Source organism: Eptatretus burgeri, chromosome 2, assembly GCF_056783735.1.
Source record: "Eptatretus burgeri isolate ZD-2024b chromosome 2, Ebu_testis_v1, whole genome shotgun sequence".
Taxonomy (NCBI): Eukaryota; Metazoa; Chordata; class Myxini; order Myxiniformes; family Myxinidae; genus Eptatretus; species Eptatretus burgeri.
Genome location: NC_140962.1, coordinates 130,626,780 through 130,642,669, shown reverse-complemented (window position 1 = coordinate 130,642,669; position 15,890 = coordinate 130,626,780). Strand labels below are relative to the sequence as shown.

General features: G+C 42.7%; 1 protein-coding gene across 1 annotated transcript in view; it reads left to right on the top strand.

Annotated features, from left to right (window-relative positions):
* SLU7 (spliceosome associated SLU7) overlaps nucleotides 1-15,890 on the top strand; it is a 60,225-nt gene that overhangs the window by 23,140 nt on the left and 21,195 nt on the right. Inside the window, exons 7-10 of the mRNA XM_085871235.1 lie at nucleotides 4,202-4,299; nucleotides 6,361-6,428; nucleotides 6,937-7,076; nucleotides 7,182-7,343. Coding sequence (XP_085727361.1) covers nucleotides 4,202-4,299; nucleotides 6,361-6,428; nucleotides 6,937-7,076; nucleotides 7,182-7,343 — 468 coding nt within the window. The remainder of the gene's footprint in view (nucleotides 1-4,201; nucleotides 4,300-6,360; nucleotides 6,429-6,936; nucleotides 7,077-7,181; nucleotides 7,344-15,890) is intronic.

Genomic DNA, 15,890 nt, shown 5'->3' with positions numbered 1-15,890 from the left:
ACGGTGCCAACACACATTTACACAAAAGCAAAGGAAAGAAACCACCCTCACAGACAAGGAGGCAGCCAGGCCCGTAGGCCAAATGTGCGTGGGACCTAGATGAGCGGCCAGGTCCGTGAGACCAGGTGGGTATTACCCGCGTCCTCGTGACGCGTTGGCGGGCCAGCCGCTAATGTGGCCGCGCGGCTGTGCCCCGACTCCGTGCTCCTTGGCGGGTTTCGTTGGCACCACGTGTGGGGTAGGGTGGGAATGGGGCCCCCTTTTGCACTATCTCAGCGTGGGGGAAAGGGAGATTGTTGATGCCCTAGGGGGAGGGGAGTGGCTGGCTGGTTTGGGTCCCGAGATGAGCGATCCCACACCACGACCTCGTCGCCGACCGCCGTCCTTCTTGCCTTGGACCCGAGCTCCCTTGCCTGCAGTTCCACCGCTCTCCCTCGCCTGACTCTCTCTGCAACCCGACTCTCTTCAGTTCCGCACTCTCCTCAGTTCCGCACTCTCCTAGCGACTCGACTCGATGATACTCTCTCCGCAGGTCGCCTTGCGCTCGTCTTTTTATAGGCGGGCAGGAGCAGCTAATATGCAAGTATTCGGATCAGAATGACCTCGGGGGCGGAGCCACGCTCGCCCATTGGTCGGAGGAAACGGGGGCGTGAACCTCCCCTGATCCTAGAATTTGCATATATCGACTTCACACACACGCGCCTGGAGGCGGTGCCAAGCCGCCCCGCGCTCGCTAATTGGACAGAGGAGAAGTGGGCGTGAAGCATTTCTGATCCGAGTTTTCCCCTCGGAAAGGCCGCCATTTGCGCTCGTGGCTCGGTGCGTTCGGTACCAATCGCTGAACAGGCCTGAGACAGCCTGACGTTCAGTGTTCACAGGAGGTGCGGGAATGGCCGTAGAAGGAGAGAGGTGAAGGTGGTGGAGGGTTTTCGGTGGTGAGGGTTGATGGTTATGGTGCCGTTTGGGAATGGCGGTGATGCAATGTTTGCGGGATTGAGTTGTGAAGGTTAAGGTCGTGGCTGTTGGCGGCGTTGTTGTTGTTGTCTGAGGGTTGGAGCGTGGTTGTAGTTGGTGACGATGGCTGGCGTGGTGGTTAAGGTGGTTGTTGTGTGATGGCGGTTGAGACGTGGTTGGTTCAAAATAAAGATAGAACAGAAAAAATGGCTAACTCGAAGCGTTGCAGCCCGGATGAATCACATAAATTCCCTCTATACAATGGGTTTGGGCTAACTACACATGTACTTAGAGATATCTCACCTGCGGGCCCTTTATGGTGTAATGCGAATTTCCACAACCGTAACAATATACTGAAACGCAAAAGAAACTTACCACCTTTTAAACCTTCAAATATCAACAATAACACTGCGTGTAGTAAATGTGTGAACTTATTTGTGGACAATAGTGTCCTCACTGTCAGACAAAACAGTCACGGATGGTCACTTGAACCTTCAATGGTCACTTCATAGCACAGCTGTTGAACAGCCGTTTTGACTGTCAGTGATTAGCCAAGGGGTACAGGATGATTTTAATGAGCTGCACGTGATGTCTTGATATTGGCTTTAAAAAGGCCAGTGCAAAATGGGAATTTCAATCAACATACCACGATTGTCAAGGGATCAACGGCAGTGTGCCTTGGGCATACTGCAAGGCGGATTGAGCGACCGTGAGGTGGCACGTCGCCTTGGCTGTTCACACCAGACGATATCGGCCCTGGTGGACAGAGACACCCTACACAACTCTACAGATGACAGACCTCGATCAGGGAGGCCAAGAGTCACCACTGCAAGGCAGAACAGGCAGATGGTCCGAAGTCAGATGGCTTCAGACATTGAGGACTGAGTGGGACAAAATCCAGCACCAATCCATCCAAAGACTGGTCGGCAGTATGCACCGACGATGCACTGCCTGTATCCAAAACAATGGTGGCCACACACGCTATTCAAAGGGGACTGACATTGCACCCTGTGCTGTTCTGTACTGTAGAACAAACTTATGAGATGGTGTGTCTTGGTCAAAAACTTGACATGTCATTAATAAAATGCAAATGTTTCAATTCGCAATTGTTAGTTTGTTTTATTTTCAACTGTTACAATTTTATTACATTTCAAACAAGTGGTAAGTTTCTTTTGCGTGTGTATATGTCTATATGTGTGTATATATATATATATATATATATATATATATATATATATATATATATATATATATATATATATATATATATATATATATATATATATATGTGTGTGTGTATATGTATATATATATATGTATATATATATGTATGTATATATATATATATGTATGTATATATATATATATATATATATATATATATATATATATATATATATATATATATATGTATGTATATATATATATATATATATATATATATATATATATATATATATATATATGTATATATATATATATATATATATATATATATATATATATATATATATATGTATATATATATATATATATATATATATATATATATATATATATATGTATGTATATATATATATATGTATGTATATATATATATATATATGTATATATATATATATATGTATATATATATATATATGTATGTATATATATATATATATATATATATATATATATATATATATATATATATATATATATATATATATATATATATATATTCCGTATGAGTGCTTTTGAGTGGACCGTTGTGACAGAGGTGCCACAGCCTGTTACAAATTACATTGTGGTAATGTGTATGTGTATGTATATATATATATATAATATATATATATATATATATATATATATATATAATGTGTGGGTGCACACATAAAGTACGTTAAAATGTCAACCACAAATGTTTACCCTTTAGCGGAGTTCTTTAAAAGAGGAATTCAAGTGGAAAATGGGTGAAATTCAATTCAAAAATATATCGTGCCACAGAAGACACAAAATGTCCGACTATGCTTTTCACAGTGCAAACCAACATGGTGGAATTCCGAACATGAGGTTGATGAACGTTTTTTTTTTTTTAATATGTATCTATGTGGAAATGATGGGTGGTATGATGAAAGCAAATCGCACAAAAAGGTGAAATAAAAATAGACAGTGCAGTGTGACAGCATGGCCACATTTCCCATGTATCGCTACAACCCTAACCCTAACAGTGTAGGTATTTTTGCCGTGTATCAACATGGTTTGCAAACAAACAACCAAGCAGCTTGTAGAGCGCTCATCAAGTTGCTTAAGCACTCCAACAAAATGGCTGGCTTGGCAAGCGATAGCAAGCTGATTAGCAATGAGACATACCCGCAAAAACAAAAACCGTGAATTTATTTACATTTTCAGATTTCACTCCAGATTTTGACACTTATTTAGTCCACGACATCCGATCCTCAAAGGAAAATTTCATATTTTGATTATTTACATTAATTTGTCCGCAAGAGGTCATAGTGGAAAATCGCATCATATAATGTATGAAATCGCTCCATGCTCCTAATTTGAAAACTATAGCACTTACAAAAGCGATGTATACAGCAATATTTAGGAATGAAGATGAGGCATTCGATGATACGAGTGAGGAAAGTGAAAAAAAATTGAGCTCCTTATTGTTAAACCGTTACGGCCTGTTCCGAGATCAGGCATTGTTGAACAGGCCGAACAAAATGGTGGCTTAAGATCCCAGCTAGCTGACAGAGAGTTGATGAAGATGGCGTGCCGCCATCTTCGTAAGGCTTATTTTGGTTACTTGTGATGAGCACCCCCTAAATTATCTTCAAAGGGGTGTTTAAATTTCCCCAAACTCCCAGTTTTCATTCACGCGCTGCTTTGGAGTTCCCTTAGTATGCATGCAAAGTTTTGGACGGCTAGGTTTGATGGGTTTGAAGTTATGGAGAAGACACGCATGTCCATACCATAGCTTTTTCCTTTTTTTTTTAACCAATTGAGCTTTTGTCATCAAATCTTTAACACAGCCTTTATTATGAGAATGTGGAGAACACAAATTAATAAAATGTGAAATTTTTTTAAATTGCCGTTTTTGTCAAGCTTAGTTCGAGTACAAAGCTGACGCGGACGGGCTTTGCATTTTGATATGCTTTTTAGTAGATCTTGTTTCATTAAACCTTTTTGCTTGCCATCATACCAATGCATATCTAACTCCATTTTACCTTTGTATCATTTCTTCATTCTTTTCTACTAGTACCTAAGGAACTTGGACCCAAATTCGGCCTACTATGATCCCAAGACGCGCTCTATGAGAGAGAACCCTTACTCTGGAACTGGATGTGCAGAGAATGAGTAAGTAACCCATGTGTTCTTGCTCCTTCTCTTCAACTCCCAATGATCAACTTTTCACTTGCACAAAACAGCACCACTGAACCAGTTTTTAGTCATTATAAGTTGTTTGTAATAATTATCCCCATGCTTGTTGAATAATCCAGGGAGATATTGGAATCGGCTCCGTCTGTCTGGTTGTCTGTCCATCGTGCTATCTCCTCTTAAACGGTTGTGCAGAAATTCACCAAACTTGGTAGTTATGATCAACACATGGCACGAAGATCATGCAAGAGCTGTGTCATCTTGGGTGTGGGGTCAAAAGGTGAAATAACAAAAAATGCAATTACGGGCACATTTCTAAACATTTTAATATGCATCTTTGTATATGCAATCAACATTGAGAGTACATGAAATATCTAACATTTTTTTGGGAATTGACCTCCGGTTCATGCCCCAGTGGGTCAGGACTAGGGTCACATGTCAAAACAGGGGAAAAAAGTTTTAACTCAAAATTTGATATTTGGTCATTCCTGGGAGAACTTTTTTTGCCATCTTTCAACTTTGCTTAAAGTGGGATGAGTAGGGATTTGTGATGGAGCGCCATCGACTTTGCTTGAGTTTTATTTTCTTTTGGTGGCATATGTTGAAAGTAGTTAAACCCAGTGCATCTAAGTTACTCAAAACTAGACTGATGATTGCTCCTTTGTTATTCCAGGGGAACTGTTTGGGTTTAGAGCATGGGGGCCTCGAGTCATGGAAACGTTAGGAACAATGTGTTTCTACACTCAAACTAATCAAAGAAAAAGTGAACAACCATCCACAGTAACAGTACATTGTGATACAAAAGGTCAGAATCTAAAATATAAATCCAACTGTGGATCAAAATGATGGTTTCCATCAAGTCAATATTGCATTGCATTTTGTATGGGCAAAAATACTGCATATCCTCTTTTGTTTTCTAGATGATAGCCCAAGTCATCATCCACTCTTTAGACTTGAGATTGCCAACGATTGTTGTTTTAGCTTGCACGAAGGGTTCCCAACTTTTCCAAGTTTTGGTTTGACATTTGATGAAAATTTTTTTTCCTACGTCCACCTCCTTTGAGATATATTTTGCCAGTTTTTGATTGATTTCCAGGCAACTTTGAAATTTATCGTATCGCCTGTTCTTGCCAACCATTATGATGGAGATGGACTGCATGGTCATGTTTGACTTATTCGTGACGCAAGCCAAGGGATTTTCAGTCAAACACCACCGAGGATATCACTGTGCAATATGATGGAAAGCAGAATATGGCTTATGTTGATTGTTTGGAAAAGAAATCTTCCTTGAAATGCGTGAGTGGAAAAATACAATCCATGTATTAGGTAACCTTTATTGTTGTTAAAGTAAACAACCAAAATCATTCAACTTGCCCTCATCATAGAAGCCAAAACATGACCGAATTACCAGCAATATGTGGAGCATTTTGAGTTCCTATTCGGTACGTATTCTTCATACTATAACATCTTCAAAAGAGAAATAAAATACTTGGTAAACAAATGAATCCTAACTACCTCCATCATAACATGGTTCTGATCCTCAGTGTAACAAATAAATAAATCCCAATCATCTTTCACCTGTAATTGGAAGACCAACCAATCAGCTCTCACCTAATCAATCATCCCAGCTGCAACTATGGCTAAACATAATTGAATCACCACTGGCTTTTCTAGTAAGAGAAGGCTGCAAAAAGCATCCAAGAACGTCATCCCATGGTAAGCCCTTTGCTATTTAAAACTTGACCAGCCATCCAACCACGCTACATGCCCCTATCAGCCATCCTACCAGTTTCAATGCCAATAACCATTGAATTGTCCGGATTGACATTTACCGCATGACTGAACAACATTGTGATAGTAAAGCTTTGTAAGCTGCTCTGATTTTCTCTGCACTTGAGCAAATGCCTGACATTTGAGGAAGCAAGTTTTTTTTTTTTCTTCTTCTTCGGGTGCTTATCTAGTGAAGGGCAAGAGGCATCGAACATTAGGATTTTTCATATTGTACTAATTCGTTGTCGCCAACCTTTGTGTGCGTTTCAGGGTGACCTTTGCTGGAGATAACTTTGTACGGTGCACAGGAGACACGGCAAAAATGGCACAAGCTCAGCGTGAGTCTGTCTCTGCTTGCACTTACTTGTCATCGAACCAGAAAACGTATCTTGAATGGCTTTCTGATTTGTAACTCTTAGACGCTTACAAATGGCTCCTGTTTGTCTCTGTCTGTACGTCCGTCACGTGATCTCCTCCAAAACAGTTGTGCAGAAATTCACCAAACTTGGTAGTTATGATCACCACATGGCAAGAAGCTGCTGTAGCAGTATCATTTTTGGCCCTGCCCTCTGGGGCGGGGTTTCAAGGTTGAATACCAATAATGCAATTACAGGCACATTTTAAAACTTTTTTTTTTGATGTGAAACTTTGTATATGCAATCAACATTGGGCAGTGCATGAAACGTATAATGAATTTTCTGGATTTGACTCCTGTTTTATGCCCCAGAGGGTGGGGGCTTGGGGTCACAGGGGTCAAAACGGGAATTTGTTTTTAATTCAAACTTGATATTGGCTGACAACTGCAACAATATTAACATACATATGATGCACTATTTCTCTTCGTAGTTTTTGCATGGGATGCGAGTGAGCGGGGCACTGAGGTCCACTTGCAAGCTGATCCTACGAAGCTGCAGCTGCTCGGAGAAGCATTCTGTGTCCGCAAGGAAGACTACAAAAAAGGTCTGCAGGAAAGCATCCTGGAGAAGGTGAGGATGGATCGAAAAAATGCAAGGAGTGTGCAAAAACAACTCTGCACAAGTTATGTTTGCTTGATTCCAATGACGTGTGTGATATCCTTTCCTATACCCCAGTATGGTGGTGCAAAATACCTTGACGTGCCCCCAAGAGAGCTGCTGTTAGCACAGAGTGAGGATTACGTGGAGTATTCGCGTCATGGTACCATCCTGCAAGGCCAAGAGCGAGCTGTGGCTCGCTCAAAGTATGCTGAAGATGTGTTCATCAACAATCATACGGTACATTGGGTTTCATTGTGCAACAGGTTTCACTTGCCTTTCCTCATTGTATCCATCTTTCCTTTTTTTTCTTGCATACTTGTCAGTCCCTCTTTTTTGGGGTGGGAGAGGGGTGGGGGTGGGGAGAGGATGATGGCGGTATAATATCTCGGCTCATGGAGGAGTAAGATGAAGGTATAAAAGCAACATCGACAGTGCGATGCAGTGGAAACAAGCAGATACATGAGCAAAGGAATTTAATGAATAGGAAAAAGTGGGAGGGGTGGGGGAGGGATATATATATATATATATATATATATATATATATATATATATATATATATATATATATATATATATATATATATATATATATATATATATATATATATATATATATATATATTCCCTCTGTCAAAGTACTGCACTGAGAAGCTATAAATAGCAATACATGTGTTGTGTAATTTATTATGTGCCGTGTTGGAAGAAGGAAAGGCCCAAAATGTAACATTCAATGCCCTGGGCATGTATAGTACCAAGCTGAGAAATGGCTTTCTCCTCTAAGCGCTTACTCTCCAAATCACCCATGCACGCCGTGATAACACACACCTGGAGATCGTCCTTGGTGTGGTTGGCAGAATTGAAGTGTGTTGCTACAGAAAGACCCATTGTATTTACGCTAATTGACCGTAAATGTTCAGCCACACTCTGCAAAGCATTCTTCAGTTTCGCTGATGTCGAGCTGGCTGCAACGGTCACATGACGGGGTATGTATATATGTGGGACGTAACGTGTTGACCTGTTTTACAGCTGGAGCCATTACATTTTGTTGTACCTAATCGTTCTGCTTTGCCATCATTAGAAGAAAAGTAAGAGCATACTCAGTTTGCTATGAGGTTCTTATCTTTCCTGTAAGCCACCAGAATGGGACTGTCACCAAATATCTGCTGAGTGGTTTCATGCATCAGAAGAAGATTGAAGTTCTCTTTGACAGATCTGGCAATATGGCGAGTGTAAAATTGTAGGTCATGGCAAAAGGAATATGTCATCTGAAGTTGTTCTTCTTTGCAATCATCACCTCTTCGTGAGAAACTCGTGCACCTTTACTCATTGCATAATTTTAATTGTAATAGGATAACCTCTCCTTCTGAAATAATCACTCATTTCTTGGGCTTATGTAAAAAATTGTCATTGCTGCAGATATGTTGCAGTCGCAGGAACCGAAAATACGGTATTGAAATGTACATACATATTGTCGCGTCAACAAAGTCTGATAAAGCGGACCCCCCCTCCGCCCCCCCCCCAAAGCAATGTGCTTTGTGAATGGCTGAATTGAGGGTAATCACGCCTAAATGGATAGCGTAGGTTCCCCCAGTCGGGATCCAAATCGCTCCGTTCTCTTAAAAAGAATGTTTAACATATTATAATCTCCTCCAACGATAACCCAAACCAGACCAAAACGGTTTGCACATGCAAGATAATGGCAGGTATCAGGTGACGCGTATTCTTCAGAATTAATAGTTTGTTGGAAAGAAAGCACGAATGCAGGATACCGAGACGAAAGGCAGATTGAAACCATGAATGAAGATATATATTGGCATGTTTGTGGGTGTGGGGGAGGATATTCCCATAGAGCAGATAGGAATGTATGGAGTAGCATGGTCTGTGTACGAGTAGTTGGCCATCTCAATGTAAAAACAGGGAAACGTTAGCTTAAGAATTGTACTGTTTATACGCCATACAGGGGGTGGTGTGTGGTAATCATTAGGGATTATGGTTAAGGAAATTGTGCATATAACCTCAATGTCACCCTCTACTGGGGAGTGCCAGAAAACTGCATGAGCGCGAGGGGCAGAGTGATAGACACCTCCCATGGGGGCGGAGCGTTGTCCAAGGAAAAGAGCGAGGAGCCAATCGGGCAGTTTGAAGTTGGGGACAAAATAGTTGGTCTGAGAAGAACGAGGAAAAAGTCTGCTGAAGAGAATTGAGTCTGAGTTTTAAGGAGGTTGTTCTGCCTGCCTGTTTTCATGTGCCCTGTGCCCGTTTCATCTGCCTGCTGCTTTGTGTCCTCATTGTCGCCCGGAGCCCGTTCATCAACCTGCCTAGGTGTCTTCATCTCCTCATCGTCGTCCTCGTCCCTGCTGCTGCCAGAGCTGAGTCCCCCGGTTTTTGTTCCCTTTCCCCCATCTGTGACTGAGTCCAGAGTGAGGCGCCTTAGTTTCTTTACATTCATTTTTATTCTCCTTGTAAATAATTATTTATTGATTGCATTCCCTTCCTCCCAACCCGCCGTCGTCTCCTCGTGATTACATCATCTATGGTTCTTTTTATTGTTTGTGGTATGGGAAATAAACGTGTTGGTTTTACCATAGCTAAGCTTCTCTTGTTTCTCCTCACAACCCGCGCGTGTTGTCCGCCATTAATTCGGAACGTCTCCTCACGAGCCGCTTGGGACATCGCGGTACTTTAACCTCGCACCGTGCCGAGCTCGACATTAGTTGAGCTTTCAATGCCACATACATATATATATATATATATATATATATATATATATATATATATATATATATATATATATATATATATATATATACATAGTGTAAGACGCACCTCCTGACTTATGGTGAGCATCGCCACGGATTATGTCTCGCACCGTAAAACCGCATAATCTACACAGAACAACCATCTATTTGTCACCCAGACAATTGTTCCTGCTCATGCAAACCATTCAACCAGAACGCATGTGATGTGATCGGCAGGTATATCGAAAATGTGGAATGTGACGAGCACTCCCCCGATCTCGTTGAGGTGTTAATACTACTGATTTTGGACTAAACAATGCAGAAATCAAGAAAATGACCAAATACCAAGATCTCAAGAATGAAGTGAAAATATCCTGGAAGCTGAAGAATGCCAAAGTTGTACCAGTGTTCGGTGGAGCTATGGGAATGATAACAAGAACCTCACAGAGATATTAAACCCATCCTTGGGAATATTACTACAAATGAACTACAGTTGGAAGCTGTCCGGGGCTCAGCGGCGATCCTGAAGAGAGCCCTCGATACAAAACTTTGAGTACAAGAAACTTCACAGCTTGGTCCATGAATCGCGATCCCTTACCAAAATATACTGTAGGTGGATACTATGAGCCCACCCTGGGAGGACTCCATTCCACATTCTGAAACTTGCATATGTAGATACCAATCAACAACACACACACACACACACACACACACACACACACACACACACACACACACACACACACACACACACACACACACACACACACACACACACACGATGAAGAGGAGATAATCACAAGAAAGGAGAGGAGATGAAGGCTATCGGTCTCACAATACCTTGCACGGTTAGCCAGCCACGCTACCTAGTACACTTTGGGTGATGCTCCCCCGAGCGATCCCTCCTTGAACGTTGGCGCATTGTCTCCTGCTTGGTTGCAGTGCCGGGCGCAGTGCGTACACCAGTCCAGAGAATGGGCGGCACTGTCAGGCGTGAAAGAGTGGTCGGTGGAGCCAGCAGACGAGAATGCGGTAGGTGGAGCCAGGCGGGTAGGTGGAGAAGGCAACGAGAAGCAGGCGAAGTCAGGCAGGTGGGTGGATCCAGTGGCAAATGTAGAGATCACAGCTTTTGAGGCAAGGCGAGCACTCTCGAACGGCTTCACGGTCATCTTTTATGAGGTGCATAGTGTAAGGTGGGGGTGACGACCCGAAGCGATGTGTCGTCCCCCCAATCGGGCGCTCCCATTGGACCCCGGCCACCGCGTGGCCTGGCCGCCGCAGCCGGAAGCGATCTCATTTTACATCCGGCGAGACATGGCCGAGCAGCGGAATTGTCCCGCTCCGAACCCCGTGATATGAATCGCCTTGCACCGAACTCCCGGGCCGTGCTCCGGCGACTGGCCGAGAGTCGCATCGGCCCCGCATGCACACTCGGGCACCCCCGGCGCTCTGCAGTTGGCGCTGATCAATGCGCTTGTTCCGTACGTACGCCATGCGGCCCGAGCGATCCTGGCCGTACAGCATGCCTCTGCTTGGTGGCAGCTGCATCAAAGTGGAGGTGCGAGAAGATCTCTGCTGTCCGCAGGAGGTATTGGTGGCCACGGTGGCGAGCGAAGATCGACGGTAAGGAGCACCAGCGTACAGACCCAAACAAGGATGTGCGCCATGCGCGTCCCATACAGCGCGATGGTAATTATCATGGGGCTGCGCGTGGGTCTGCCATCATGGTGTTGATGCTTTTGTTGGCCTCCGCGAGGACATTCATATGTACCTACGTGGCGGCCTCGCTGATGGCGGAAAGGAAGAAAGAGATATAAACAGACCTAACTCGAGGGGGAGCACTCGGTAGAGTGCAAAACTTCCGCCGCCAATACTGCTGGGTCACTTAAGTGAACCTGATATCCTATTCATTGTAGGTCAAAACAGATCAGACTCTACTGAACCACGATTGAGTAAACTAAACTAGATCGATGTGCATGTAGAAATGCCCCAAAAAATCGAAATTTTTTTGAAAAAAAGTGGCAAAAAATTTTTTTCTCTAACAAATTTTTTTTTGGGGGGGGGGGTTGGAAATCACTTAAAACATGTAGAAATGCAAAAAAAAAAAATTCTAATATTTTTCAAATAAAATCGAATTTTTTTTTTTTAAAAAGTTGTATTTTTTTTTTTGCTTGGAAATCACTTAAAACATGTAGAAATGCAAAAACAAAAATTCAAATATTTTTTCAAAATGGCCTCCATAGCGGCCATATTGGACTTTGGCCCAAGTCCAAAATCTAATGGCATGATCCTTGGACCATACCTAACCCCCCCCACCCCCACCAAGTTTCGTCGAAATCCCTCCAGGAGTTTTGCCGTAATACTGTTCACAAACAAACAAACAAACAAACAGACGGGTGAAAACAGTAACCTCTGTCCATCTTCGAGAGCGGAGGTTAACTATGAGACCCACACAACGCACTTCGTCCCGTTGACCCATTAGACATGAGGAGTAGCTCTAACTGGACATATACAGTAAGTCCTCGCTTTTCGCAAGGGTTGCGTTCCTGGAAAACCTTATGATAAGCGAAACTGTGTTAAACAAAACATATTTTCCCATAGAAACCAATGTGTTAAAGGGGGGATGTGTTTTTGGCTCGGAATTTTTTGGACATAAACACAAATAAACAAAACACACTCCTCGAGTCGTGGCGACTTACCCCGAGGCTGGAGGAAAGGAGTTGATTGCGGTGGACAAGTCACACTTGCGGAGTGGCAGAATCGTCCCCCTCTTCACTTGACACTGTGCTGTCACTTTCTTCACCAGTGGGAACGGTCTCTTGGCAGCTGGTTGAAGGAGCATCCTGGATGGTGGATGGTGTTGGTGCTGCATCTTTTGGCTTGGAAAAATGCATGGAGAGTGGGCTGGATGGCTTTCTTTTTCTTTGCTGCATAAAGTTCCTTGTAGCAACAAAGGGCATCATTGACAACACAGCTAAAATCAGTGCTCCTTTCAAGATTTGGATCTTGCTCAAAAACAAATTCTATGGCACTTTCAAACGAGCTGAGGATTTGGCTGAGGTTTTTCATGGTGAGATGCTCGGATGAAGGTGTCACAGCATCTTCTTCTTCCTCAAGAGCCCACTGCTGTTCCAACTCCATCAGATCTTCATTGCTTAAGGGTTCTGCATGAGACTCCAGTAAGTCATCCACGTCCTCTTCGTCAACCTCTTCAAAACCAGCCTCCTGCGCCAGGTCTACAATTTGACTTGTAATCAACGGAACATCAGCAAACCCCGTGAAATTGTGGACACACTCGGGCCACACTTTCTTTCACACAGCGTTCATTGTGGAAGCACTCACCTCCGCCCATGAATCCTTCATGTTTTCCAAAGCCATTTTTATGTTGTATGTTCGCCAAAACTCCTTGATTGATAGCTTGTCCTCATCAGTTTTTTTGATAAGCTGCAGCATGGTATACTTAACATAATAGGCTTTAAAAGCAGCAATAACTCCCTGATCCATAGGCTGTAAAAGTGAGGTAGTATTTGGTGGTAAAAATACTACCTGCACGTTTTCACACCAGTCTTCCATTTGCTGAGGATGGGCAGGAGCATTGTCTACAAGCAGCAAAGATTTGTTGTCAATGATGTTCTCCTTGGAGATACTTCTCAACATGATTGGAGAAGTAATTGATCACATAATCGTGGGTCAATGCCCTAACAGACGACGCGCTTTTTCTTGTATCACAGCAAGAGATAAAGGCATGCGACGTTTAGTTTGATCTTCTATCCACACACATAATAAACGCTTCATGTTGTGCATGGCACCATCTCTCATTCTCGTTAGTGTCGTTGCACTCGAACTGGTCGCAATCTGTGATATTTTCTTTATCTTTGCCGAACTTTGAACGATCGAATGTACAGGTGATGCAGCGATTGCATGCGCGCGGCCGATTTCCGTTGTCCCTTCACCTCGTTCATGTCTTTTAATTATATCCAATTTCACCTTCAATGTGACAGCCTTTCGTTGTCTCTTGAAACGAGGTGTGCTCGGCAAAAGACTTGCTGGTCGCTTGGGATTCATACTGGAAGGTATGCAGGCGAGCGTGAAGAGAATATGTACAGTACAGCATACAGTACATGCGCAGTAAAGTGAAAGTGTGTTTATGCTCATCCTGTGTGATTGTTGTTTTGTGCAGGCAGTTTGAAACTTTTTTTGCGTTTTTCCTTGCAATGACATTACGATAGGCATAAAATGTTTGCGATAATTGAAAAATTGGTCATTAAAACTAAATTACGAATAATCGAAACTACGATATGCCAACTTCCGGTTAGCGAGGACTTACTGTACAGTACTAATGAAATAACTGTCTGGGGATCACTGTATGTTTGGTGCCATTGCCTTAGAGGCATGCGGTTTCCAGAACCGCAACAATATTATCGAAATGTTATGTCGGGTTTGAGAATCGGATCTGGTGAACAAAATAAGTGTCGAAATCGCTATTTTTTTTAACATTTAACATTAAAAAAAAATTTTTTTTAAACAAATTAGCGATTTTTATAACTTAGTGTATTTATTGAAGCAAAGCATTACACTTAACTTTTTAGACTGTTCGGACGATTATATTGAGTGAAGAAAAAATTATGGAATGTGCAGAAAGTATCAATTCATTGAGTGAATCACTGTACTTAATCACCTGCTTTTGCAATCCATGACGGCACAGTCCACAGGGGTCCTTTTTTCCGGCAATTACATACGCAGTTTGCTGTTTCCGTTATGGGCGATTTGCTAGCATTACAAAATATTAACATAAATCTATACTAATAAAAGGCAATGTGTATGTGTCTCTTCCATAACTCCAAAACTATCAAACCTCGCAGCCTGAAACTGCATGCACACCAAGAAAACTCAAAGGAAGTGCAAGAGTGAAAATTGGGTGTTTGGGTTAATTACAACACCCCTTTTGAAGATAATTAACGGCCTTATTTAATAACATCCTTCATCACGCGATCCTCGGCCACTTCGTTCTCTGGGGTCATAAGGTGTTTCCTGGGTAACCTCACTGGGGTCTGAAGCCGCCATGTTTTTTTGGCCTGGATGTAAACTTCAGATTTGAAAGTATCAGCAGTTTCGACTCGCCAAAAAGTGTTGATTTGTACAATTCGGACATTGCATAGGCATTTCCGGATGCATAGTTGGAACAATGGCAATTGGTAATCACTGGCCAAGCCAGGCGTTCTGTTGGAGTGCTTAAGCCACTTTCCGAGCTGTACAGTACATTTCATGTCCTGATCAGGATGTGCAGTCGACATTTACTAGAGGGTAGAGCTACGAATACAGCACACATGGACCTGGTACATATGGGTAGATTTGGATCTGAACGGACTCTGCAGGTGTGTGGACATGCCATGCCTGTTACGGGTGCTGTGATGGCAAAGTTTAATCCTGTATCTTATGGAGGTTCTTTCAGGTTTTCCTTTGTTCTCGCACCTGTTTCTAAAGCATTTGGTTATCGGATTTCTTTACAAAGGTTATATGTTTCTCATTTAAAAAAAAAAAAATTGTATAGCTTGTCGAGGCTCGTATGAGAGCGAATACACAACGCACAGCAAGGGGGGCATGAGACAAGAGGGGCGGGAGTAGGAAAGACAAAACAGTGGGGAACAGAGACATTAGGAGTTTTGTGGAAGGGAGAGGGATGGGGTGGGGAACATGGGGACATTACAAGATGGACATTACAGGGACTTTCAGGAAGGAAAGCAGGGAATTGAAGGAGGTGGGCTTGGGTGGATTATCGGGGGAAGAAAAGATCGAGGATTTGGATGGGGGATAATAAGTCGTGGTGGTGAACAGCTGTTTTGAAGGCCTGGAGGGAACAATGGGATTGGATAGAGTGAGGGAGTTTATTCCAAAGGCAGAAAAAAGAGGAATGAAAGAGTGAAGGTGAGCAGTGATTCGTGGTTTTGGTTGTTTTACCAGAAGATGGTTTTTGGCAGACCTTGAGCGCCCTGCAAAATGTGGTGGGGACAAATCCCAGAGAGAGCAGGGGGGGGGGAGCGAAGCT